This window comes from Acomys minous, assembly GCF_964271855.1.
Source record: "Acomys minous genome assembly, contig: SUPER_14_unloc_1, whole genome shotgun sequence".
Lineage (NCBI taxonomy): Eukaryota > Metazoa > Chordata > Mammalia > Rodentia > Muridae > Acomys > Acomys minous.
The window spans coordinates 300,408-326,739 of NW_028182185.1; the positions used below are offsets into that span (position 1 = coordinate 300,408).

Genomic DNA, 26,332 nt, shown 5'->3' on the forward strand with positions numbered 1-26,332 from the left:
ATATGGGAACATAGTTCCTCGATTGGCCAAAGGACTGCTTCTGCATCAGCGCCCTTGTTCCTGAACAACCAGACAGAAACTTCTGGATGCTCACCTTCTGAGAAACAACTGGACAGAAACTTCGGATGCTCACCTTCCGAGGCAGGAGCCACGCCCATCTCAGCTGCCTCTGACCTAGCTAGGTTGGCCTCCCCGGTCCAACTAGAATTTCTTCCCTGTTTCCTGAGGAAGATAACTAATCCTGAGCCACTCGGTATTTCATCTCGGAGTGTGGTTCCTCCTCACTCACTGATTTGCTCACCCACAGGCACCTCTGCCCTTGGGTGCTGAAGCAATGCTGTCTGGGAGCAAGTGGTGTTGAGGTGGGTAGCTGGAGGAACTTGATTAGCTGGGGCGGTGTCCCCTCAGGCCTGCATGCAGGGTGTGTAATGGTTTCTAGACAATTGAGTGCTTTTTACTCAGGCTGTGAAGTTGGCGTCCTCACATAGCAGCTGGTACTTAACTTAAGCCCTCAGCACCTAAGGTTTCTTTATTAGTCAGAACTCTCATTGGTTGGTCATTCATTCATTCATTCATTGATTCGCTGGCACTCACTGTGTGGGTCAGGCTGGCCTCATTGGTCCCCCTGCCTAAGCCCCCTCACTACCTTGGCTGCAGGGGGCCCTTCTGAGCCTGGTGAGTGGTAGTATTTAGTGCTCACATCAAACATTAAAAAAAAAAAACTTTGGGTAACTGTTTATAATCATTATTAAGAGAACTCGGTCTAGCCAAGTGTGGTGGTGTAAGCCTTTATTTAATTCCAGGACTTGGATGGCAGAGGCGGGAGGATCACTTCGATGAAGAGGCTGGTCTGGTCTACACTGTGAGTTCCAGGCCAGCCAGAGATGCATAGTGAGACCCCAGCTCAACAACAACAAACTGTCCTAAATTACCAACAAAGACGATGACATGGTCATGGGCTTGTTTTTTCTTTTAAGCTGACAACGTTTTGAAGTGTAGAGCTGAATACAGGCCTCTCATTGATTAAATAGGAAAGCCCAGCTGAAGGGATTTCTGCCTAGTCACAGGTGACGGTCACACACTGAACCCCCTGTATAGCGCCAGCGCCTTCTGGTTTTCAGATTATATGGTCGCTGCAGCCTGTCTAGCAGCCACTGTACAATCTCGTTCTATCAAAGGGAGGAGAAGAAAAAAAAACCAAAACCAAAAAAGAACTTGGAGTGGGGCATGGTGGCGCACGCCTTTAATCCCAGCACTCGGGAGGCAGAGGCAGGCGGATTGCTGTAAATTCGAGGCCAGCCTGGTCTACAAAGTGAATCCAGGATAGTCAAGGCTACACAGAGAAACCCTGTCTCGAAAAACCAAAAGAAACAAAAACAAAAACAAAAACAAAAAACCAACCCCCCCCCCAAAAAAAAAAAAAGGAAAAAAAGAACTTGCAAGATTTGAGGATAAAGCCTAAAGTGCCTGGGAATGGAGTACCATGGGCATGTTAATATAATTATTTGAGAATCTGACCGATAGTACTTTTGTCACTGTGACAGATGGCTTTGCTGTGTTTTGTGACATTCAGGTCAAAGGCAGCAGAGGTATTAAGTCACAAGTCACAGTGACAGAAGCCAGCTTTGCTCGCTGTGTGGCCTCAGGCAAGTTGCCTGGTCTTCCTCTTCTGTAGTATACGGACGGTAGGTAAAGTGAACGGATTCGATCCGTGCAGCGTTTTAGTCTTCTTTTTTAACTTTTGGGAAAAGTAGTGAACTTGGTATGTGTTGCCAGTATAAAAAAGTTTAAGGGTCGGGCGTGGTGGCGCACGCCTTTAATCCCAGCACTTGGGAGGCAGAGGCAGGCAGATCGCTGTGAGTTCGAGGCCAGCTTGGTCTACAAAGCGAGACCAGGACAGCTAAGGCTACACAGAGAAACCCTGTCTCAAAAACCCAAAAAAGTTTAAAAGCGGGCTAGAGAGATGGCTCAGAGGTTAAGAGCACTGCCTGCTCTTCCAAAGGTCCTGAGTTCAATTCCCAGCAACCACATGGTGACTCACAGCTATCTATAATGAGATCTGGTGCTCTCTTCTGGTGTGCAGGGGTACGTGCAAGCAAAAAAACTGTAAACTTAATAAATAAATAAATCTTTTTTAAAAAGTTTAAAAGCTCGTTTATCCTATGTATTTGTGTCGATAGGGGAGAGGTGTCACCTGGCGTTGCTGAGGCCTGCTGGTGCCACCTCCTTGCTAGAGGAGACTTTACACACAAGGTAGAGTTCCAGTGATGCTTACTGAAATTATCTAAAAGGTCACTTCATTTATGTTGAAGTATAGAATGCTCTGCCGTAGTTAACAGGACTGATTGGTTCCAGGGCATGAAAGGAGACAGCAGAGACACAGAGCTTCCTAACCAGAATCTGGATCCTGAAATATTTAGAGTGCTGACAAGGTTCCAAGTGGAAAATTCTACATTATGAAACTTTTTTTTCTGCATAAAATTATTTAAAATTGTCTTCTGCACACATGCATAGGTTTTTTGTTTTTGTTTTTTTTAAATATGGAACTAATGAATTTGGTGTATTTTTTTAAAGATTTATTTATTTATTATGTATACAATGCACATCAGATCACATTATAGATGGTTGTGAGCCACCATGTGGTTGCTGGGAATTGAACTCATGACCTGTGGAAGAGCAGTCAGTGCTCTTAACCTCTGAGCCATCTCTCCAGCCCCGAATTTGGTGTTTTGAGTTGGGTCTCAACCCAAATCTAAAAATCCTGAAACATTTTTGGTCCTATTTATTTATTTATTTATTTATTTATTATTTAGAGACACAGTTTCTCTGTCCTGGAACTTTCTTTGTAGACCAAGCGTTTTGAACAGGGCCACCCACTCATTCTGCAGTAACTCAGAAGACCAGAGGAGGGCTAGGGGGTTCTGCTGAGTGGGGAAGAGGAATTCTTCAGGTAAAGGGCGAGTGTGGCTGCCTGTTCCTGAGTGGCTGTGGGAGCGAGGCTGCAGACAGGTCAGGGCGTCTGTGAGGGCATGTGGGGTAGGTGAAGGCAGAGGGAAGTTTTGAGCAGGGCACTGACAACGTATGCATTCAGTCCTCTGTCTGTGAGACCAAGGATGGAGTTTGGCTGGAGGTCAAACCTGGGACAGGATTAGTGGCAGGAGGAGTGCCCCAGTTTAGGGGTTGGTGACTGGGTGTGGGGATCCAGGCGAGGTGAGGTCTTTGGTTCCGGGCTGTGGGCGGCGAGTTCTGGCTGCTGGCAGAGGAACAGTCTTGGCAGGAAGGATGGTGGGTTTTAGTTGTTTTGTGTTGAGATGGTTGTGTGTTTCGGGGAGAGAGAGCAGAGCTAATGAGTCTAGAGATACTAGAGTTGGAGACAGGAAATGATGCTGGGAGCCTACCGCGGAATCTGGGAGAACGACAGTATTGGTTCAGGGCAGACCCTGAGGCCCCTGCCTTGAGTGTTGTAGCTATTTTATCATCGCCGTGAAAAAAAACTCTGACAAAAGCAACTTACAGGAGAAAGGGTTTATTTTGGGTCACAGTTCCAGAGGGACCCAGTCCGTCAGGGTCAGGAAGACATGGCAGCAGGCAGTAGGGAGCAGGAGGCTGGCCGGCCATGTTACATCTATACTTAGGGACAGAGTGAAGAAGAAGTGCGACAGGCTGTAAAGTCTCAAGGGCCATCCCAGTGGCTTTGTTCAGCAAGGCCCTTTTATTTATTTATTTATTTATTTACTTATTTACTTATTTATTTTTATTTTTATTTTTTTAGCAAGGCCCTTTTATTTATTTATTTATTTATATTTTTATTTTTTTAGCAAGGCCCTTTTAAAGGTACCTCAGCCTTGGCAAATGGTGTCAGTAGTTTGGGACCAAGTGTTCAGACATATGACCCTGTGGAGGACATCATGCATTTAAACTACATTATCGTAGGAGGAAGTTTAGGAAGGGCAATAGAGGGGTCACACTTAGAGACAATGGGGTGAGGAGTAAATGAATAGGAATGAGGAAGCAGATGAATTTGGAGAGAGTCACAGACGCCAGGCGAGAACAGCCAAGGCCGGACTTCAGAGTTCAGGTGTCATTTCACTAGTAAGATGGGGACTTTTGGGGAGTCTAGGTGAGCCTAGGTGCCTGAGCAGGAGTGGAGAGCAGGATTCTTGGAGACAAGGACATCAGGTATCCTGACATACTGCTCTTTGCCACACCCCCTCAAGGCAAAGTCTCTCCTTGAGATAACAGTGCTCTTCCTGTCTCTGCTCCCCGTAGTCCCCATGACAGGCATGTGGTGCCACATCTGGCTTTTTACAAGGGTATGGGGGATTTGAACTCAGGCCCCCATGTTCTCACAGACAGCCTTCTACCCACCGAGCAAGTCGTTACGTCATCTCTCCATCCCCCGAAGGCAACTTATAACGAGGAAAGGTTTGTTAAGGCTTATGGTTTCAGTCCATAGCCACTAGCCCTGAGGTAGGAGTGTGAGGGGGAGGAGCCTTCCTCCTTTTCTCCTGAGGTCATGCTGCCGTCTTTTGAGAATCCTTTCATCAGCTTTCGTGTTGAGTGTGCTGCGTGGCATCTGAAGTGAGGACTGGGGAGAACGGAGAGCCCGAATAGCTGTTATGTAAACTCTGGGCTCCTTTAAGGTTGCCACTTGTCGTCATGGCTGTCTAAAGGGCTTGTATGGCTACGCAGCTTAGCCACACGTGAAGAGACCGGATGTACCCTGTAGCCACAGTTAACAGGGCTTTGTTTGTTGTAACACTGTTGAGTGCCTTTTTGGCAAGTGCCTACCTGCTTTATCCCGACCCTTGTAAAACCAAAAAGGATCTAAAGAAATGCTTTGGTGTCTAGAAAACAGAGGCGAGCTTGCGAAAGAATTTTGAATTGTTGTGGTTTGAAATTTAAGTTCCAAACCTTAAGACTGAGTGTCGTTTTGAGTGGAAACACCTAAGTTTAATACACGAAGTGAGGACAGAGTGGGGAGTTGGTACCACAGTGGAAGGCAGCGCAAGCGTCGCTGTGCATGCGACAGTGCAGGAGGGTCGGTGACAGTGAAAGGCACAGTGCATGCGACAATGCAGGAGGGTCGGTGACAGTGAAAGACCGCTATGCATGCGACAGTGCAGGAGGGTCGGTGACAGTGAAAGGCGCTGTGCATGCGACAGTGCAGGAGGGTCGGTGACAGTGAAAGGCGCTGTGCATGCGACAGTGCAGGAGGGTCGGTGACAGTGAAAGGCGCTGTGCATGCGACAGTGCAGGAGGGTCGGTGACAGTGAAAGGCACAGTGCATGCGACAATGCAGGAGGGTCGGTGACAGTGAAAGGCGCTGTGCATGCGACAGTGCAGGAGGGTCGGTGACAGTGAAAGGCACAGTGCATGCGACAATGCAGGAGGGTTGGTGACAGTGAAAGACCGCTGTGCATGTGACAGTGCAGGAGGGTCGGTGACAGTGAAAGGCGCTGTGCATGCGACAGTGCAGGAGGGTCGGTGACAGTGAAAGGCGCTGTGCATGCGACAGTGCAGGAGGGTCGGTGACAGTGAAAGGTGCGGGTCGGCTTGGCCAGCTTGTGGCCTCTGTTTGATAAGTATGCTCGGACTTTTCAAGTTTATATTAGAAAGAAAAGTTAGAATAACATGGAACCCATGGGTGCTATCGACGGCCTTCACTGGAAGGCTGCTCGTCTAGCGTTCACTGTGTCCAGCACTGCATGAAAAATAGGATGTGTTGGCATTCCAGAGCTGAGGTTGCGGGGGGCGGCGGTCAGAAGTTCAAGGTCAGCCTTGTCTGTGTAGTACATTTGAGACCAGGCTGGGCTGCTTTTAAAGTCAAGACAGGATTCCTCAATGTAGCCTTGGCTGTCCTGAACTTGCTTTGTCGAACAGGCTGGCCTTGAACTCAGAGATCCACCTGCCTCTGCCTCTCTGAATGCTGGGATTACAGGCATGTGTCACTGCACCTGGCTCATAAATCATTGTTTATACAGGTATAGAATAAAAATAAGCAATACTGTGTAGTGTATGTGTACGCAGAATTCTGCCCCAAATAGCTGCTTTCTAGTTCATTCATTCTCGGAATAAGAGTTTTAAAAAGTTAGCCAGTGATGGAAGCAGTGAGGAGTTGGGATGTTTTAGGGTAAGTATTATTCCTAATATTTTTGGCTTTCCTGCTCTTGGCTGGATCCCCTCTCTTTGGCATGCTGAGCTCATCCTCATCCTCTTTCCTGCCCAGTGAGGCTGACTTTGGTCCCCAGCAGCAGGTTCCCTCATCCTCCGGCTTCTGCAGGGCAGGAGTGGGTGGGAAAGGGGGGAGAATTAACTGTCTCCACTCCCCCTGGAGGGCGCGTCCACGTACAGCTCTGTGCTGACGGTCTTGCCCACAGCCTGTCTAACTCCACAGTCTAGAGACTCATTACAGAATTATCCCAAACGGCTTCTGTGCTCCTCATTGACACCTGCTGTAAGTGGTCCCTCTGTTGAACTCTTCCTTGACGCACTTGACTTAATTTATCATGTGTTTTTAGCGGAAACCCTGGCTAGATTAGTCAGAAATCATGCTTGATGCTGTGTGGCAACCAGTGTTCACTCAAAAACTGTTGTTTGGCAGTAACAAAAAAGTGTGACTGTTTGTCTTTACCCTGCAGATACCCTGAGAAGCCTGAGAGGACTGTGCCTCTGGTGTCTCTAGACTCTTCTTTAAGGCTATGTGGCCTCAGTTTTATTAATGAGGAATGGAGAGAAAGCAAGCAACTCTGACAGATTGGCTCAAGTTGGCCCTGTATCCTCCAACTGTAGTGTGGAAGGGGAGGGGGGATTGGAGAGGGAGTCGGAGAGAGAGATGCAAGTAAGTCTGGTTTTCTTTCTTTCTTTCTTTCTTTCTTTCTTTCTTTCTTTCTTTCTTTCTTTCTTTCTTTCTTTCTTTCTTCCTCCGAGACAGGGTTTCTCTGTGTAGCCCTAGCTGTCCTAGAACTCTCTTTGCAGACCAGGCTGGCCTTGAACTCACACAGATCCGACTGCCTCTACCTCCTGAGTACTGTCTGTAGTCTGGTTTTCGAGTTTAATATTTTAGCTCACGCCAGGCGGTGGTGGCGCATGCCTTTAATCCCAGCACTCGGGAGGCACAGGCAGGTGGATCGCTGTGAGTTCAAGGCCAGCCTGGTCTACACAGTGGGTTCTGGGACAGCCGGAGCTGTTACACAGAGAAACCCTGTCTCCAAAAACAAAAACAAAACAAAATATTTTAGCTCACAAATTACAAGATGGATTGGACAGACCCATAAAATTTAGGGCCTCTGGCATTCCTATCAAAACAACCTCACCAGGGTGCACAGGGCGCAGAGAACAGTTGGTGTCGTGGCCGAGAAGCAAAAGACAAAGAGGAAGGGGGCGCTTGAGAGCACGCCCCAGAGACCCGAGGACCAGCCGCCATTCCCAGTGGAACCATCCTAGAGGCCAAGGCCTTCAACACACAGGCCTTCGGGGTGCGTTCACCACTCAGCTATCCTGGCTTACACCCAGGGCCAAGTCCGCCCCAGACTAATGGAGTCCTTTGACTATTTTCCGTGCTGAACTTGGGTCATTTTGTATCAGGTCTGTTGCCTTTTTGCCACTGTAACCACTTTCCCTCTTTCAGTAGCAGCTACAACCACAAGAAGTGGCCCCGAAAGCAGCACAGAAGCAGTAACACTTCTTTTACGAATGCTTTTCTCTGGCACCACTTAGGGAAATAAAGCTTAGAGAGGAGTTGGATGCCTCTCTAAGCAACACGTGAAAAATCCACTCCCACGCCCCTCCCTTCTAAGTCTCTTGAGTTCTTTGCTCTAGAGCTCCCAGTAACCACACAGCAGCTCACCACCATTCATAACTGCAGTTCCAGGGACTCCGATACCCATGGGCAGCAGGCACAGGCAGGATGCACAACAGTCATGCAGACAACACACCCCCACACATAAGAAATAAAATCAAATAACTCCTCCCCTCTACGTTACGTGAAGGAAATGTCAGGTCTTGACTTTCCATGCGGAGACACCTGCTCCAGTTAGCGTGGCTTGCTGGAGTCAGGGAAGAGGGTACTGGGAGGGTCAATTGGTTATTGTCACATGGCTGTGACCACGAAGCCTGCTGGAACTGAGGTCAGGAGGAAAGGCTTACTTTGGTTCATGAGGGTTTCTCTCCATCCGGGTACAGAAGGCATGGTAGGATAGTTTAGTTTTTGGCATCAGAAATGTGTGGTGGGAACCCCAAAATGCAGGCAGAAGTCAGCATTGGGTAAAACCTTCAAAGACCCTCCCTGTGACCTGCTTTTACCGGGGAGACTCTACTTCCTACAGGCTCCACGAGTTCCCAACAAATACCGCCACCAGCCAGGAGCCAAACACCCAAAACTGACATCAGACTCAAAGCAGGACAGAGGCTTACACCTGCAATGGAATACTTTAGCCTGAGGTAACACCTGCCATTTGCACTAGATCCAGTGGCCTGAACCACACAGCACAGCACAGTCCCTTCGGGAAAGAACCGCATATTCTGGGAAACCGCACCTGGGGTGATTGTACAGGAGCACAAGGAGTGGCGCTACTAGGAGGTGTGGCCTTGTTGGAGTAGGTGTGGCCTTGTTGGAGGAAGTGTGTCACTAGGGGTGGGTATCAGAAGCTCAAGCCGGTTTTCTCCTCACTGCCTGCCCTCACAGGTAGAACTCTCAGCTCCCTCTCAGGCACCACGTCTGCCTGCACGCTACAATACTTCCTGTTATGACAATTATGGACTAAACCTCTGAAACTGTGAACCAGCCCTCAATTAAATGTTTTCTTTTGTAAGAGTTGCCCGTGAGAGCTAGACATGGTGGTACACACCTTTAATCTCAGCACTTGGGAAGGCAGAGGCAGGCGGATCGCTGTGAGTTTGGGGCCAGCCTGGTCTACAAAACGAGTCCAGGACAGTCGGGGCTACACAGAGAAATCCTGTCTCAAAAAAAAAAAAAAAAAAAAAAAGTTGCCATGCTTATGGTGTTTCCTCGCAGCACCTATGAAAAGTGGAGCTGCGCAGTGACAAAGGGCCACAGTATCACAGATACTCACGGACCCTGTCGGGGAGCACAGAGTTCCTGGGGCATGCCACCTGGAGGATTGGAACAGCCACGGTTTATGCTCTTCGGCTGTTTCTTTTTCTCTCTTCCAGCTTGTATGTAATGTCAGCCTGCAGTGACTGACATTTTAAGTCAGTCTGTATCAGTTCCCAACAAGTCACAAGTTTATTCATTTGCTTGCGCGTTGTTATATGCTACTTTTTGGGTCTGCCAGGGTTGCCCTATAATGAAATGTTGGTGAGTGTGCCCAGTTGTATGGTTTAGTTACCATAAAAGCACTGTTTATAATGGGCAGTTCAGGATGCCTAATCACTTATTGTCCCCAAGTCTGATGTTTCCCTTCTCTCGGGACCCAGCAGTGAAGTTAAGGACAGCTTTTCAAATAAGAATAGTGACAATGTGGCCTTCTTCCAAGCCTGCTCCCAAAGCCAGCAGTGCTTTCTCTGTGGTTTGGCAGTCTACAAGCAGCACTTATGCAGCATGCACACCCACTGAACTTACGTGGGCTGGGTCAGACACTACAGTGTCTCTTTGCGTCAGGGCTCATTGAAAGCAGGCCTGTCATGTGGCTTTATAGCTCAGTGCAAAGCACCCAAGCTGATGAGAACGTGGTCTCTGTTCTGAAGCCCGCCACCTGCTATATCTCTTTATGGTAGATTGTGGGAGGTGCTGCTACTTGCCTTTCTCCATAGAAAGGATTTCCCAGGGTTCCCCAGACTCCTGGACTACTGGAAACATCCGAGAGGTCGGGCCCTGGGCTTTTATAGCATTTATTTCCTATCATCTTTAAGTGTTGTTATTATTGCTATTCTAATTATGGTCATATGTGCACATGAGTTGCCCACAGAGTCCAGAAGAGAGAGTTAGTTCCTCTGTCCCTGCAATTATTAAGCTGGGGACTGAACTCTGGCCTCTGCAAGAGCATGCACTCTTAAGCACTGAGTCAGTCACCTGTCACGTGCCAGGCCCATCAGTCTTTTACTGTTTGAACAGCACATTCTAAGCAGATGCAGGTGTCACCCTCCCTGCTGGCAAGGCTTTACAGCAGCAGCAATTACTACAACACAAACATTTTGGGGCTTTCTGAACTGAACTGCTGGAGGTGTGATCTACACACACTGCTTGGATTAGCAGTATCAGCAGAGCGGAACATTCTGCCGCACAACAAGAATTGTATAGTTGGACCCAGGTACAGTTCCCAGCACCCACACAGCAGCCCACAACTGTCCGTAACTCCAGTTCCAGACTGGGTCTGACACCTCTCACAGACATAAATGTAGACAAAACATCAATTCACATGAAATCAAAATAAATACAAATTAAAAAAAAAAAAAAAAAAGAATGGCCTGGTGGGTTTTGTGGCCTTTTGGCTCCCACAGGTGGCTGGGGTCAGGCCCTTGCATCTCATTGTGCTTTTTGGGGTCCAGGCTGCTGGTCCACTAGGTGTCAGGAACTCTTCTTCTGGCTTTCTGGACTCCAGCAATGAGAAGAAGCCCAAAGAGTCTACACCAAGAATCCTCACCAACACATGGAGACTTCCTGATGCTCAAGCTTGCTGTAGGCTGCACCTCTGGAGACTCGCAGGTCATTGCCGCATGGTGCACTTGAATCCCGATGGGATTTGCCTTTATTTGCCTGTCCTTTCCAGTCTCACAGTTCATCTGTCTGGGCAGAGTGAGAGCCCTGCAGAGTACACAGAGTACACAGTTCCTTAATGCTCTTGTCTGTGTAGCTGCCACCAAACACAGAGGAAGAAGCCTTTCTCCACAGGCCCGTATTGGCTAGCTCAATCCATCCATCCGTCGTATGGAAGGATTTTTAAAGGCCCCGGGACATGGCGTTCCTTTCAGAGTACCCGTCCCTCCCTTCATTACTGAAATCTCTTGGGTGACACAAGACACTCTGTTGCTTTTCTTGTGAGGAAACTGGAGAACCTGAGAATCATCAACTGGATGACTCTGGTAACACATCTTTACGAATAAGAGTAAGGGCGATTGAAATATTCATGTAAATGTTGATCTCAGTGGTTTAAATGAGGATCTTATAAAGTGAACCCATTGATCCCTCCCTCCTCCCCCCACCTGATCCCTCCTGCTCTCATCCCCACCCCCATCCATTCTATTTCCCCTTCACAGTGATTCTCATGTGGCCTTCCTTGTTACTTAGCTTCTTCGGGTCTATGGATTATAGCATGGTTGTCCTGTACTTCATGGCTAATAGCCACTTAGAAGTGAGCATATATCAAGCGTGTCTTTCTGGGTCTGGGATATTTCATTCAGGATGATCTTTTCTAGTTCCACCTATTTGCTGACCAATTTCATAATGTCCTTGTTTTTAACAGCTGGGTTCTATTCCATTGTGTAAATGTACCACAGCTTCTTTATCCATTCTTGGGTTGAGGGACGCGTAGGAACCTACCTTTGACACTGCCTGGAGGGCCAAGAACCAGAGGCTAGATAGCCCAGAGACCTAGGATAGCACCAAATACAACTGGGGGAGGGGGAAGGGAAGGAAAAGACAAGATAAGAAAGACATTTCTTTGCTGAGGATATTGAGGGGGAAATGAGAATTTCTCCATTAGGAACTTGCTAAGCAGAGGCAAAGATGTAGCTACCCAGGAGAGAGTTAGAAGAGTTCACGGAAAGCAGAAGAGAACAAAGGCAAGGCCAGGACCTCCAGCCTCTGTGGACCTAGTGACACAAGTGAGGTCTTCATCTTCATCCTTTGGCTTTCCAGACCCTTGTTCTCTCTCTGGATTCACTGCAGAGCCCTTTAAACTCAGTGGATCTTGCTTTTAAACCATCAACTGTGGGGTACACAGCTTTAATGCTAGCACTGGGGAGGCAGAGACAGGTGGATGCCTGTGAGTTCCAATCGGATCTTGACAGGGAGACTCTGTCAAGAAAGAAAAGGAAGCAAGGAAGAAAGGAAGAAAGGAATTGAAGGAGGGAAGGAAGGAAGGGAAGGGAATGAAGGAGGGAAAGGGAGGAAGGGAAGGAGGGAAGATAGGACAGAAGGAAGGAAGGAAAGAAGGAAGGCAGGGAGGAAAGGAGGGAAGAAAGGAAGTGAAGGAATGAAGGAAAGGAGGAAAGGAAGAAAGGAAAGAATGAAGGAGGGAAAGAAGGAAGGGAAGAAGGGAAGGAAGAAAGGAGAGAAGTAGGACATCTTCAAAATAAAGCAGCATCTTTATGAGTGAACAAGTTTAAATGAAAAACTCACTGTTTCTAATTTCTCTGTGTAGAAGTTTCATCAAAAATGAATTCCAGCTCACAAACATGTGCAGTCATGTCTGCATTTGACTTGTCTTTTCATTGCCTTCATAATACTATTTTTTGTTGTTTCTTTTGGTTTTATTTTTTTTTAAGACAGGGGTCTCTCTGTGTAGCCTTGGCTGTTCTGGACTTGCTTTCTAGACCAGGTTGACCTTGAACTCACAGAGATCCACCTGCCTCTGCCTCCTGAGTGCTGAGAATACAGGCACGCACCACCACTGCCCAGCTAATAGTGGTTCTTAATGGTTCAAGGATTTTAGTTTTTTCTGGGGGAACTCACAGTATAAGAAACACAAACAAACATTCAGGTTAATGGCAATAGCGAAACATAAAGGATGGTGCTACTAGAGTACCAAAATAGATTTCAGAAATTAAGTCAAGACTGGTTTCCTATGAGAAAGAATAGGGAAGACAGCTGTAGGCAACAATAAGAGCGTGGCTGGACACGCAGAAACAAGCCATGCTAGACAGCCTGTTTAAAAAGACTGTCGTTGGCCAAGAAATAGTGATATAGTGATATCTAGTTGTAAAGCAGGAGTTTTCTCTTGTTCTCGGAACTTTAACAGTATGCCAGGATACGCATATGCCAGGATAGTGATCAGGAATTTCCCTAAGACCAATTATCTTAATTTAAAGTTGGCGTAGACCAAACAAAAGTCCTACAACCTCTTTAAGGAAAGTTGCAAAACGGAGATCAGGACAGCATGGGGCAAAGACTGCAGACATCAGAGTCCACGCTCGGGGTTACAGAGGAAAACGATATATGATTCGTCTGATCTCGGTGAGACTCTGGCCCATGCCTTGGCCCACCTGCCTTATAGGCAGAATTCCCCTGGTTGAAGGTGATGGCAAATATTTCAACAACCAAGCAGAGTCCATGGTCAGAGAAAACAATTGTGTTGCTTAGTAGGCCAATATTTGAGTGAATTAATCACTTGAAGTTTTTCTCATCTGTGAAATTTTTCTCATCTGTTGAGTTTTCAGTACTTTTAAGTGTTACTTCAGAAAATCACAAGATAGCCCCTGTTCGTGTGTTTAATCGGGACACAGATGTTTGCTTGCTCCCTTGATTTAGAAACACTTTAAGGTTCCATTTGCCACTTGTTTGATCTGTAAACCTTTACAGCTAAAAGCATTCCGAGTCAGAAAGCTGGCCTTTTGAAACTTAAATCATTAACGCTTTTTCCCCCCAAATGTGAACATTTCATATTGTCACTTTCAAATAAGCTATTTTTAGAACGATTCTTCTGCCGGGTCCAGAAATTATGCAAAGAAATCCCTCCGTAAGGCCCTAAACTCTAGCAACTGACTGACATCTAATCGGAGGTTTCCTGTTCTATCTTTTTCCAGCCGGCTTCCAATTCCAGCCATAAAGACAAGTGAGGAGCATTCTAAGAAAAAGGCTGTTTTGAGTTCCGCTCCACATCGATTGCCCCTCACTAAGACTTTAGGTAGAATGTAGCAGGTGTTTTTGAAACGTGCCCAGTTCCTCCAACTTCCAGAACCCTTCTCCGAGACGCTAAGACTAGGTAAGTTAGCGCGGCCAGCAATCCTGAAGTCTCCATTTCCCTCGCCACGCCCCCTGAGTAGCCTAGGTTACAGACACACCCATCCTCCGTAGCTGACCAATCACAAAGGTGAGCATTGCCGGACAAGGTTTGCCCAGCGTGAACCTCGCTGCAAATCATTCGCTTCCTGGACCTGAACGGAAACGGAAGTGACCTCCTATATTTTGAAGATGAGTTCCTCTAGAGAGGAAGATTCGAATGAGTGAGTGAGGAAGTGCGGGCCCGGGTCTTCCGGGGGGCGGAGACTCGCCTGCCAGAGCAGGAGGGAGGGAACCGGCCGGCTACGCGCCGCAGGTCAGAATCCCCGGGTCACCCCGCTGTCCTCGGAAGCATGGTGCAGCCGAGACTCTGGGTGACCCCCAGGTGAGGCGGCGACTCCGCCACGGCAGCACCGAGTGCACGCGGGTTGGCCGGCGAGGATGCAGCCCGCACCTGCGAGCATCCCGAGCGGCCACCGCTGCGGCAGCCGGCAGCACAGTGCGACCCAAGGACGGGGCGCCAGCGGCTGGTAAATTTTTCTTTATAGTGAGTCAGCTCAAGAAACAACCGAAGAACCGAACCAGCAAAGATCTTGGTTTAGTTCGTTTACTCAGCTGTTGAAAGCTGGTTTGTTTATGAAAAAGCCTTGCGCATGCAACCGGAACAGCTGGAGGAGATGGATCCGACCCCTGTTCGTACTTATTTACGGAGTTTCCATCTTGATAGCCATTCCTGTATGTGTTTGGGAACGAAAGAAATTCAAGGTAAGAGGGTCCAGCACCTCTCCTCTTTCTTAACGCTGCTTGACAGAGTCCCTTTGTCCGCCTTCTTGGTGGTCTGCGAAACATTTCGTCTTTGGTCTGATTTTATTCTGCCGCTACAAGTGGAGTTACCTCCTGGTGGAGAAAATAGTTAAGGCAGCTGCTCAGGATGGACTGAAAGAACTTTATTCTTGAAATAGTAGCTGCTGTGCAGACATTGGGGCTTGACCAGATCAAATAAACTACCTTGGAAGTTACGTTCTGGGTTTTATAAGCTTTTAGCCCGCCTCCTGTAACTAAAGGATTCCTGTTCATTTGACTTTGTTAATTGTTTTTACGTTTGAGGTTACATCTTTTTCTTTGTTTCTTTCTTTAATGAGATAAAGTCTCTAATGTAGATGCTTTGTAACCTAGAATGGTCCTCCTCCGTCTACATTCCGAGCGCTGGGATTATAGATGTAGCCATCATTCTGTTTGTTTAGTGCTGGAGTTGAACCCGGGGCTTTGTGCATTTGAGGCAGGCAAGCATTCTACCAACTGAGCTACATTTCCAGACCTGAAGTTACTCCCTAATCGAAGCACACGTTTTTACAAAGTCCCTCCGGTCTGTCGCTTGTCTTTCTCTCAGTCTCTCTCCCTCTCTCTCCTCCCTTCCCCTCTCACCCCCCCCCCCATCTCTCCCTGTCTCTGTCTCTCTCTCTCTCCTTCCTTTTCTCCCTCCCTCCTTCATTTCTTTCTTTCTTTCTTTCTTGTAACTCACTCTGTAGACCAGGCTGACCTCCACTCACAGCAATCTGCCTGCCTCTGCTTCCCTGAGTGCTGCCTTAATGCACAGCCAGTTGTATTTCTTTCCTTACTTAAAAAAAAAAAAAAGTATTCGTTGCTGTGTTCATGGGATGGCCCAGTTGTGGAGGGACAATTTAGGGGAGTTGCTTCTGTGTTCCCAGGATGAGGAGTGCGGAGGATGGAGCTCAAGTCGCCAGTGTTGTAGGCGAGCACCTTACCCGCTGAACACTCTCTGGCCCACTTTCTACTGTTTGTTGACGTCATGTGACAGTAGTGAAGTATTACAAACTGAATAACTACCATAAATCTACAATCTATGCATAAAGTGAATTTGGATTTATCAATTAATAATAACCAGAAATACTTTCATTGAGAAACACTTTATCTCAGAAGAGTTATGACCATGCCGATGGCCCCCTTTTTGATTGTGGAAAATATTTTAAACAATGTGTCAGACATTTGTAGGATCCTTTTAATCACTAAATTTTTTGTTGGCTTTTTTAATAATTATAGGTTTTTAGGTTATTTGAAATTTGTCCACCCAAACTTGGGTATAGCAATCTTAACATAAATATAATGTCCTCACTTAGTGTTCCTTAGGATATAGTATAGAAAGGTAAATGAAATGTGTATCATTTCTGCTTAAGAATTCCCTTAATTGTGAGCTTCAACTGTAGTTTTAAAAAACCATTTCTAATCTTCAGTGTGAACTGCTAACATCCTAAGCCCCTCACTTTCTGATAAGGATATTTAATGGGGCGTGCAAATAAACCAAAGTAATGCATTTGCCAAGTCTAGACCTCAGAACAACTTAAACTGCAGAGACAGGTATGAGAGTATTGCTTAATGTACTTTCTCTGCCATAAGAAAATGCCACGCTTTAGCTGAAGAAAGGGTTCAGTGGTAAAGCAGTACGCACGCAAGCCTGACCACCTGAGTTCCATCTCTGACCCTCGTGAGTGGTGTCTAGGCAAGATGGAAGGCAGGAACAGAACTGTCTGCACGCTAGCCGGCCAGCTGGCCTGCTGTGTGACATGTAACAGCGGAAGCTGCAGAGACCGTGCCTCACAAGATGGAAGGAGAACAGACTCCATGCATGCGCACCTGGGCTCACACGCATAGAAGAACACATTTAAGTATACATAAAATAAACTGAGGGCCTTCAACAAGACTTTTTTTTTTTCACAGTGTTGAAAACTATTTTGGAGTCAAATATCATGGGGGGGGGGACCAGCGGGGTGGCAGTCTAGGGAAGGTCCTCTCACGTTGCAGGAGGCCATGCTCTTGAGCCCTCAGATGGCTGACAGACAATTCTGAGATCACCAGGGCTGTGAGATTATGACCTCATTTCACCTACGTCATTTCCCATCAGCCTTTTCTCCAAATATGGCCATTTGCATTAGGGGTTAAGTTTCAGCAAATGAGGAGAGAACAACCTAGTAACTAGTGGTCAAACTTCAGACAGGCTCCACAGTTAAAAGAATGCTTGAAGCCAGGTGTGTTGTCGCACACCTGTAATTTCAGCTCTTGGGTAGCAGAGGCCGGCAGATCTCTGAATTCAAGGCTATCCTGTCTAGGACGGCCAAGGCTACACAGAGAAACCCTGTCTCAAAAAAGCTTTAAAAAAAAAAAAAACCAAACAAACAAACAAAAACAAAAAGAACTTGAGACTAAGGATACAATAGCAAAAGACCCAGCACCTGTATTTCACAGGGATTTACAAAGAGGGCAGATAATGACCTCCCTGGAAAGAGGGTTTCAGGGGAAACATTTTGAAGAGTGTTCACTGTTGCCACCTGGTCAGTCACTTTTCACAAGTAGGAAGGTCATTGGGGAGCTTAGTGAGCGCACTGGAGGGGGACAGAATTGTTTAAGTAGGAGTGTGTGGGGGAAACATAGGCTCAGGAGAATAGATGAGGGTTTTTTGGTTTTGGTTTGGTTTGGTTTTTCGAGACAGGGTCTCTCTGTGTAGTTTTGACTGTCCTGGACTCACTCTGTAGACCAGGCTGGCCTCGAACTCACAGAGATCTGCCTGACTCCACCTACCAAGTGCTGGGATTAAAGGCGTGCGCCACCACTACCCGGCTGAATAGATGAGTTTTGAAGATTTTGACTCTGAAGGAGGCTGGGAAGTGATAGCACATAGGTAGAGAGGACTGGGAGACAAGGAAAGATTTTGATCTTATGTCATTTCCTATTAAGGTTAGAGGCATTAACTAGAGCACATTCCTAAAATGGCTTTATTTTTTTTAATGTAACTATAATTTTACTTAATTCTTTAGAAAGGCATAATAGAGCAAAGTCCCTCTTCATACAGATGAGGGGACATTGAAGCAGAGAGACAAGTGGCCATGGGGATATGACTACAGGAGTGAGTCATTTTTCTGGTCACTTTATGAACGACTGAAATGAAACTCCCCCACAGCACCATGTGAGGATACATGGCCTTCATGAGTTGTCAGCACTAGGCCCCCACTTCACAAGAATCAGAGAGAGAAAGAAGTAACAGGCTAGGAATGGGTGAAGGCACTATGGAAATGTCTCGGGTTTTGTTTCGTTTTTGGTTTGTTTGTTTGTTTGGTTTTGGTTTTTCGAGACAGGGTTTCTCTGTGTAGCCTTGGCTGTCCTGGACTTTGTAGACCAGGCTGGCCTTGAACTCAACGATCCACCTGCCTCTGCCTACCAAGTGCTGGGATTAAAGGCGTGCGCCACCACCGCCCGGCTCTTGTTTCATTTTTGAAGAGGGTTCATTCTTTTGTGAGGCAGGGTCTCATATATGTAGCCCGGGCTGTCCTGGAACTCATCGTAATCCACCTGCCTCTGCCTCCAAGAAATCTAGTACCCACTTCTAACCTCACACCCACACATGCACATATCCACACACAGACACATACAAAAAAAAATTTTTTTTTGAGACTTGGCTGTCCTGGACTCACTTTGTAGGCCAAGCTGGCCTCGAACTCACAATGATCCACCTGCCTCTCTCTTCAGAGTCCTAGGATTACAGGTGTGTGTCACCATGCTCGACGACATAATTTTTAAGTAAATATTTTTTTAAATTGTTACTAATTATTTGGAAAATACCAAGCAGTGCTAATAATCAAATGAAAATAAAACAAATGTTGATTTTTATAGTCATAACATGAGAGTCTAAGCTCACACGTTCTTTTCTCTTCTAAGGTTGGGATCCACACCAAAGCTTGGTTTATTGCTGGAATATTCCTGCTGATGACCATACCTGTGTCCGTGTGGGGGATTCTCCAACATCTAGTGCATTATACACAGTCTAAACTTCAAAAGCCCATCATAAGGTCACATCCTCACACATCTCTATTACTAGTATTGACTGACTTAACTCATAAACATCACATTAAATGGTTTTTATGTTTTACTCTCCATAGGATTCTTTGGATGGTTCCGATATACAGTTTGGATAGTGTAAGTATATTTTGTTGTATTCTGTTAAGGATTCTTTTATGACACTTAACTATGTTTACTAGAGAATGCTTAATAAGGTAAAGAGCACACAGTATTGACAAGGAGAGATTAATAGGAAAAATGTTTCACCTTTTTTTTTTTTTAAACAGGGTTTCTCTGTTGTAGCCCTGGCTGTCCTGCTGTAACTCACTCTGTAGACCAGGCTGGCCTTGAACTCAGACATCCACCTGCTTCTGCCTCCCAGTGCTGGGATTAAAGATGTACACTTCCATGCCCCCTACTGAAGACTTCTTTTTTCCTTTTTGGGTTTTGTTTTGTTAAAATAGAGTCTATGTAACCCTGGCTGTTCTTGAATTTACCATGTGGACCAGATTAGTATCCAGCTCACAGAGTTCCATCTGAGGACAGGGATTAAAGGCATGCACCACCACCACACCTGGTTTTTTTGGTTTTTCGAGACATGGTTTCTCTGTGTAGCCTTGGCTGTCCTGGACTTACTTTGTGGACCAGGCTGGCCTCGAACTCACAGAGATCCGCCTGCCTCTGCCACCCAGTGCAGGGATTAAAGGCGTGCACCACCACGCCCGGCTAGACATTTTCTTTGTCTAATTATCACAGTAGTTGTATTCTCTGTGGAAAGTGTCCGTCTGTGCATCCACCCTACTTTCCTGCATTTCTTCTTTTTCTTTCTTTCTTTCTTTCTTTTTTTTTTTTTTTTGTACTTGATAACTAAAATGTGTGATAGTGAGCAATCTGCATCCTCATCAAAATCTGCGCCCATGGGTTCAGCCAAGCCTGGAGCAGATCTATTTTAAACAAGCCCAGACCCCAGGTTTGCACTCTGGATATCCCATCAGGTGTCATAAGCCGTCTGGAGATGACTAAGTCTAGGAGAGCTGCACTTGGGTCGTGTGTTGCACCTGGTCTGTGCTGATGCTGCCCCTTCTGTATAAGGGACCTGGTGGCAGCAGTCTGTGCCTGGGGTGGCCCATCCCTTAGGGATGAGGGTAACTTACAGTATTACAGTCTTTAACGGGTGAAAAGCCACTAATCTGAGAATGTAAGCAGCCAAGCAAGGAGAGTAACTACACACTAAAAATGTTCCAAATATCTGCATTTGTCATTACAGTCATATTTTGTCTTAACAACATTAAAAAACAAGTATAGTGGTACACATGCCTTTAATCCTAGCACCTAGGAGACAGAGGCAGGAGGCTCTCTATGAGTTCTGGGTCAACCTGTTCTACATAGTGAATTCCAGGATAGCCAGAACTACATAATGAGACCCTGTCTCAAAAAATACAAAATATCCAGGCTTTAGTGGCCTTTAATTCCAGCAGAGACCAGCCTGGTCTACAAAGCAAGTTCTGGACAGCCAAGGCTACACAGAGAAACTGTGTTAGGAAATAAAACGTCTTCAGTAACATTTTTTTCTGATCATATTTTTTTCTTAATTTCAAATTATATTTGAGAACTCACTTTCTTTTTTATGTTCATCACTTCCCCAAACACTTGCCCTTCTGTTTACCTGTATCAGAGAAGTTCGTTGCATTTTAAAGCATGCTTTGCAGAGCCTAGGATGTAGCTCAGTGGTGGACTTGCACTGTTTAATCCTCAGCAGTCCCTGCCTCCCTCCCCGTAAATCCACTCGGGGTACTTCAGAGAGTTTGCTGCAAGTCTGTGACGGGTTCCCCAGGTTCTGTGTTATTGTCCTGTGAATCTGAGCAGTAATTCATGTTCCTCAGGCTACAACTCTTCTTTAATGTCTGTGCTTTTCCATAGTGGATAGCTTTGAACTATCCCCAAATTGCCATCTACGTGGACACCTGCAGGGAGTGCTACGAAGCGTATGTCATCTATAACTTTATGATCTTCCTTACCAACTATCTCACCATCCGATTCCCAAACTTGATGCTGTACCTAGAAGCTAAAGACCAGCAGAACCACCTCACTACACTCTGCTGCTGCCCGCCATGGGCAATGGGGGAGTAAGTAAATCGGGTTTTCATGTGTCTGTTTGGGTTTTACAGAAGCAGAATTATTCAGTTTGGGCCAGCTCTCTGCAAGACAGTTCTGTAAACAGAAACAGTAAGTAGACTTTAGCATGGAGTACAGTTTGAAAGACAACAAAATACATTTTTGTTTGTTTTTGTTTTTGAAGACAAGGTTCTCTGTGTAGCCCTGGCTGTCCTGGAATCGCTCTGTAGACCTGGCTGTCCTTGAACTCACAGAGAGAGATTCACCTGCCTCTGCCTCCCCAAGTCTGGGATTGCATTCATGTGTCACCATGCTCAGCTAACAAAATACATATTTTGTTTTGTTCTTTGTTTTCGAGACAGGGTGTCTCTAGCCTTGGTTGTCCTGCATTCTGTACACCAGGCTGGCCTCACCTTGATAAACTTTTTATTGGGTGAGCAATGTAAAAGTGAAACAAAAACAAAAAAAAACCCACAACATCTATATCTTAAAAATGTATTGCCTTTAATCCTAGCACTCTGGAGGCAGAGGCAGGGGGATCCCTGTGAGTTCCAGGCCAGCCTGGTCTATAAAGTGAGTCTAGAACAGCAAGGGATACACAGAGAAACCCTGTCTCGAAAAACAAAAACAAAAAGCAAAGACCCAGGTTGATTTCCTAGCCATTTCAGCCATCCAAAACCCCAGTTCCAGGGGATCCAACAGGCACATGTGTGGTGCACACACATATATGCAGGCAAAACATTCATACACATAAAGGAAAATAAATGAGCCCTTTTTAAGTGGGATTTTTTATTGGGTGAGGTGGTAACACGCCTGTGGTCCCAGCACTCAGGCAGGGGCAAGTGGATCTCTGAGTTCAAGGCCACCCTGGTCTACAAAGCAAGTCCAGGACAGCCAAGGCTGCAAAGAGAAACCCTGTCTCAAAAAAAATAAATAAGTAAAAATAAAAAGTAGGATTTGTTTGTTTGTTTTGCTTTTTCTCCCCCTTTTCATTTTGGTTTTTCAAGACAGTGTAGCTTTGGCTGTCCTGGAACTCACTCTGTAGACCAGGCTGGCTTCAGACTCACAGAGATCCACGTGGCCTCTGTTTTCTGAGTCTTTTTTATATATATATACATTTATTTTATTACACATATATAAAACAAACTACATACAGCACAGAGAACCATGTGACAATCATGAGAATAATGAGTTCTATACATGTTACATTCATAGTGAATTGGCCATCTGCATTCATCTAGTTTGAAGTAAATGTAAAAAAAAAAAAAAGTCTTTAAAGAGTTAAGATTGCATATTTTACCCAAAGAACTTTAGTTACTTTTCTCACTACTGTGATAAAATAACTGACAAAAGCAACTTAAGAAACAAAGGGTTTATTTGGCTCACAGACTCATTTCACTTGGTCCTGTCGATTTGAGGTGAGCATGGCAGGAAGCCCCAGTTCCCAATACTGTTCTGTGCTGTGCTTCAGTGGAGCTGGGCAGGGGTGTCTTTCAGAGATAAAGTTACTAAATAACTTCAGGGGCTGGAGAGAGGGCTCAGAGCACTGTCTGTTCCGAAAAGGTCCTGAGGTCAATTCCTAGCAACCACATGGTGGCTCACAACCATCTATACTGAGATCGGGTGCCCTCTTCTGGCCTGCAGGTGTATATGCAGGCAGAGCACTGTCTAAGTAATACATAAATAAGTCTTTAAATAATTTCAAAGTGGGCTTTAGATTTCCTTGCTGCCATCCACACTCTTATCCGCCTGTCATTTAGGACAAAATTGGCTGAATGAATATAGTTGTCATCTGACCGAGTCATTTCCATTTGGAGGCTTTGAGATGTTTTGATGCCACTGAATAGCTAAGATGGTCTCTTTCTTTTGCAGAATGCTGCTCTTTAGATGCAAACTAGGAGTGTTACAGTATACCGTGGTCAGACCAGTCACCACTGTTACTGCTTTGTAAGTATGACTCTCCTTTATTTTTTTTATTGTTTCAAATCTTCATGCTACATGCCTGGGAATGTAGCTCAGTTTGGTAACTGCTTTGTATGAACAAAGCCCCGTGTTTAATCCCCAGCCCCTCAGAAGGCAAGTGTAGTCGTTCATGAGAAATAATCCAAGCACTTGCAAGGTAGAGGCAGGAGAATTGAGAATTTAAGGCCACCTGGGGCCCTGTCTTTAAAGATCTGTGTTCTTACATGGGAAAGCAAGTAGGAAAAGGGTATTGATTAATAGCGTAAGTCTAGCCTGCTACAAAACCACATATATAAAAGCTGGGTTCCGTAACAACAAACAGTGCAAGGCATTGCCACAAGATTCACATCCTTTTGAGAGCAGACATGAGAAAAATCATCAGAGGAAAACACTACTTTAGTTGGGTTAATCACACAGATTTTATGTGTGTGTGTGTGTGTGTGTGTGTGTTGTTAATTTAAGAGTTTATTAATACTGTTTTAAACTGGTGCAGGTCTTTAATCCCAGCACTGAGGAGGCAGAGCCAAGTAGATCTCGTTCAAGGCCTGCCTGGTTTACATAGAGAGACTACATCTCTCTCACACACACACAAACTGTGATGCCAAAATATTAAAGTTTCAATAAAAATTCCAAAATGTGAGTTTCTGCAGACCACAGCGTAGAATCAAGCCATGTAACAATACTTCTTATCCTGCCTGTGCCAGAAATACTTATAGAAGTATGTTTTATTGCTTTGCTGCTTAGAAACTAGGTGAGCATATAACTTAATACTTGTATTAGAATTTACTCGGGGGATCTGAATCTTCAAATATTTACCGCTAAGTTAATTTAGAGGGAAAGTGAGCTGTAGTCATGTTTATCAACCAAGCTTTCTAAAATGAGGAAAGTCATGATTGTTCTGTGGTTTAATGGTTGTTTATAATTTAAGTTAAAAGTAATGATCATACCATGTATTTCTAGAAAGATGTGACTCGTGTCAGCTTTTCCACCATCTGTGACCAAAGGCAAGTGGTCGTCCTTAGGCTTTCTGAGATAAACTGGTTATAGATTTTAAGTTTTACTACCGCTGTGCCCTAAGTGTGTATTCAGGGCTGGAAGGTGTTTGGTGATTGAGAGCGCTTGGTGCTTTTGCAGAGATGTGGTTCCTAGAACCACCATTGCTGCTCACAACAATCTGTTAATTCCAGTTCCAATTCCAGAGTATCCAGTGTCCCCCTCTGGCCTCCAGGGACACTGAATGCACATCACGCCAGGCGTACATGCAAGCAAAACACTCATACGTAAAAAAAATAAATCTCTAAAGGATATATATTAAGATACAGGTCTCCTTGGTTCGTCATAAAGTTGCCTGACTTTTGTCACTTTTCAGGGTATGTGAGCTCGTTGGAGTATATGATGAGGGAAACTTTAGCTTCTCCAATGCTTGGACCTACCTGGTTATAATAAATAATTTGTCACAACTGGTGAGTAAATACTCTTTTGTTTGTTTGTTTTGTTTTTTGAGACAGGGTTTCTCTGTGTAGCCCTGGCTGTCCTGGACTCACTTTATAGACCACGCTCAGAGAGATCTGCCAGCCTCTGCCTCCCGAGTGCTGGAAGTGAAGTGTGTGTATGTGCCACCACACCCTGCAATAATGATCTTAATTGTACTGAATTAGTTTCTGTTACTAAATATTATCAGGCACTATTTCTTAAGAACAAATATTACCTTTTAATTTGTACATGGAATCTGAGGCAGCTTTAATGTATAGTTTTATACAATATAAACATATAGTAGTATGTTTATGAATGATTTAGTGACTTACACACAGACCTGTTGTTTGCTGTCGTTTCTGCATGGCTGTGAGTATATGCATTGTGTACCTCCTAAATAAACAAAAGGTACAGAGACTTACTCCGTAAGAAGAAAAGGTCTAATTGGCATATTGATAGGATAGAGTTTCTAAGTAAAGGAAGAATTTTCTGGTTGTGGCACACACTTTTAATCCCAGCACTTGGGAGGCAAAGGCATGAAGATCTGCGTTTGAGGCCAGTCTTGTCTACAGAGCAAGTTCCAAGACAGCCAAGGTTACATAGTGAGACTCTGTCTTGCAAAAAACAATTAATTGTTTGTTTTTCAAGACAGGGTTTCTCTGTGTAGCCTTGGCTGTCCTGAGCTCACTTTGCAGACCAGGCTGGCCTCGAACTCGCAGCGATCCACCTGCCTCTGCCTCTTGAGTGCTGGGATTAAAGGCTTGCACCACCTGGCATTAGTTAAATAAATTAAATAAACTGTGTGGTATAAATGTTACGCAAGAGACTAGCTTATAAAAGTAGTAGTGATTTGTCTTTAAAAGCATAATAGATGTGTTTGCTTTTATTTGACTGAAGGAAACCTTTTGTCCCATTCATATTATTTGTATATTGCTTTAGTTCCAGTAAGTGAACATGTAGAAACATATTTAGGGGAAACATTACATATCTCCCTTGCGAAATTCCACTTCTGTGCATCTGCAGCAAAACACTAAAAGCCTGTTGTTAATCTAAACCACTGGCCGAATAGCACTCAGCTGTGCCTGGAGCGCCACTGTAGAGCAGGCTCTGGTTTCGGCTTCAAGAGTTCTGCTACTGTCTTCTACTGCAGAATGTTAACTGTTGCTTTTGTTTCCAGTTTGCCATGTACTGCCTTCTGCTGTTTTATCAAGTGCTAAAAGAAGAGCTCAGCCCTATAGAACCTGTGGGCAAATTTCTCTGTGTGAAACTTGTTGTTTTCGTTTCCTTTTGGTAAGTATTGCTTTCTCTTACGAGAATATTTCAATATTAAATGCTAATTAAACTGTTGGTTAAGAGAGTTTGAGAGGCACGACTACCAGTTCAAGGCCAGCCTGAGCTATGAAGCTACAAACTACAAGTGTTAATATAGGAGGAGAACTAAAATGCTATTACTCACACTTTTAAAAGCTAGCCCTATGTCAGGGTAGTGGTGGCACACACCTTTAATCCCAGCACACAGGAGGCAGAGGCAGGTGGATCTCTGAGTTCAAGGCCAGCCTGGTCTGCATAGGTTCCAGAACAACAGAAGCTACACAGAAACCCTGTCTTAAAAAACAAAATCAACAAAAGCTAGTCCTTAGGGCTAGAGAAATAGCGTTTCAGAGACTTTGCTACATATCCAGAGGTCCACAGCACCCGGATCACATCCAAGGAATCTGGAACTTTCTCCTAGCCTCTGGGGCACATGCACATATTCAGATTATCAGACACACATACACATAAATAAGAAAATCTTTTTGTCTTCTTTTGTTTTGTTTGTTTGTTTGTTTGTTTCTGAGACAAGGTTTCTCTGTGTAGCCCTGACTATCCTGGACTCACTTTGTAGACCAGGCTAGCCTCAAACTCACAGAGATCTGTCTGCCTCCCCTTCCCTAGTGCTGGGATTACAGGTGTGCGCCATGTCTCTCAGCTAAGGAAAAACTTTTTTTTTTTTAATTTGTCTTTTGTAAGATTTATAATAACAGGACTGGGAAA

The 26,332-nt window shown here is 45.2% G+C and overlaps 1 protein-coding gene across 3 annotated transcripts; it reads left to right on the top strand.

Moving 5' to 3' along the window:
* The first annotated feature begins 117 nt into the window (after positions 1-117).
* On the top strand, positions 118-25,991 carry LOC311583961 (transmembrane protein 184C-like). 3 transcript variants are annotated; one of them, XM_084803380.1, is made up of 10 exons: positions 118-362; positions 13,705-13,883; positions 13,976-14,124; positions 14,449-14,665; positions 18,629-18,759; positions 18,850-18,886; positions 20,669-20,874; positions 22,736-22,810; positions 24,195-24,288; positions 25,476-25,991. In XM_084803380.1, exons 3-10 carry the CDS (start codon positions 14,093-14,095, stop codon positions 25,590-25,592), a joined length of 909 nt encoding a protein of 302 aa, XP_084659506.1. In that variant the 5' UTR covers positions 118-362; positions 13,705-13,883; positions 13,976-14,092; the 3' UTR covers positions 25,593-25,991. The 3 variants fall into 3 exon arrangements, with proteins under 3 accessions (XP_084659506.1, XP_084659505.1, XP_084659507.1); XM_084803379.1 differs by lacking the exon at positions 118-362 and adding an exon at positions 7,074-7,478; XM_084803381.1 differs by lacking the exon at positions 118-362 and adding an exon at positions 13,029-13,135.
* Positions 25,992-26,332: the final 341 nt, after the last annotated feature.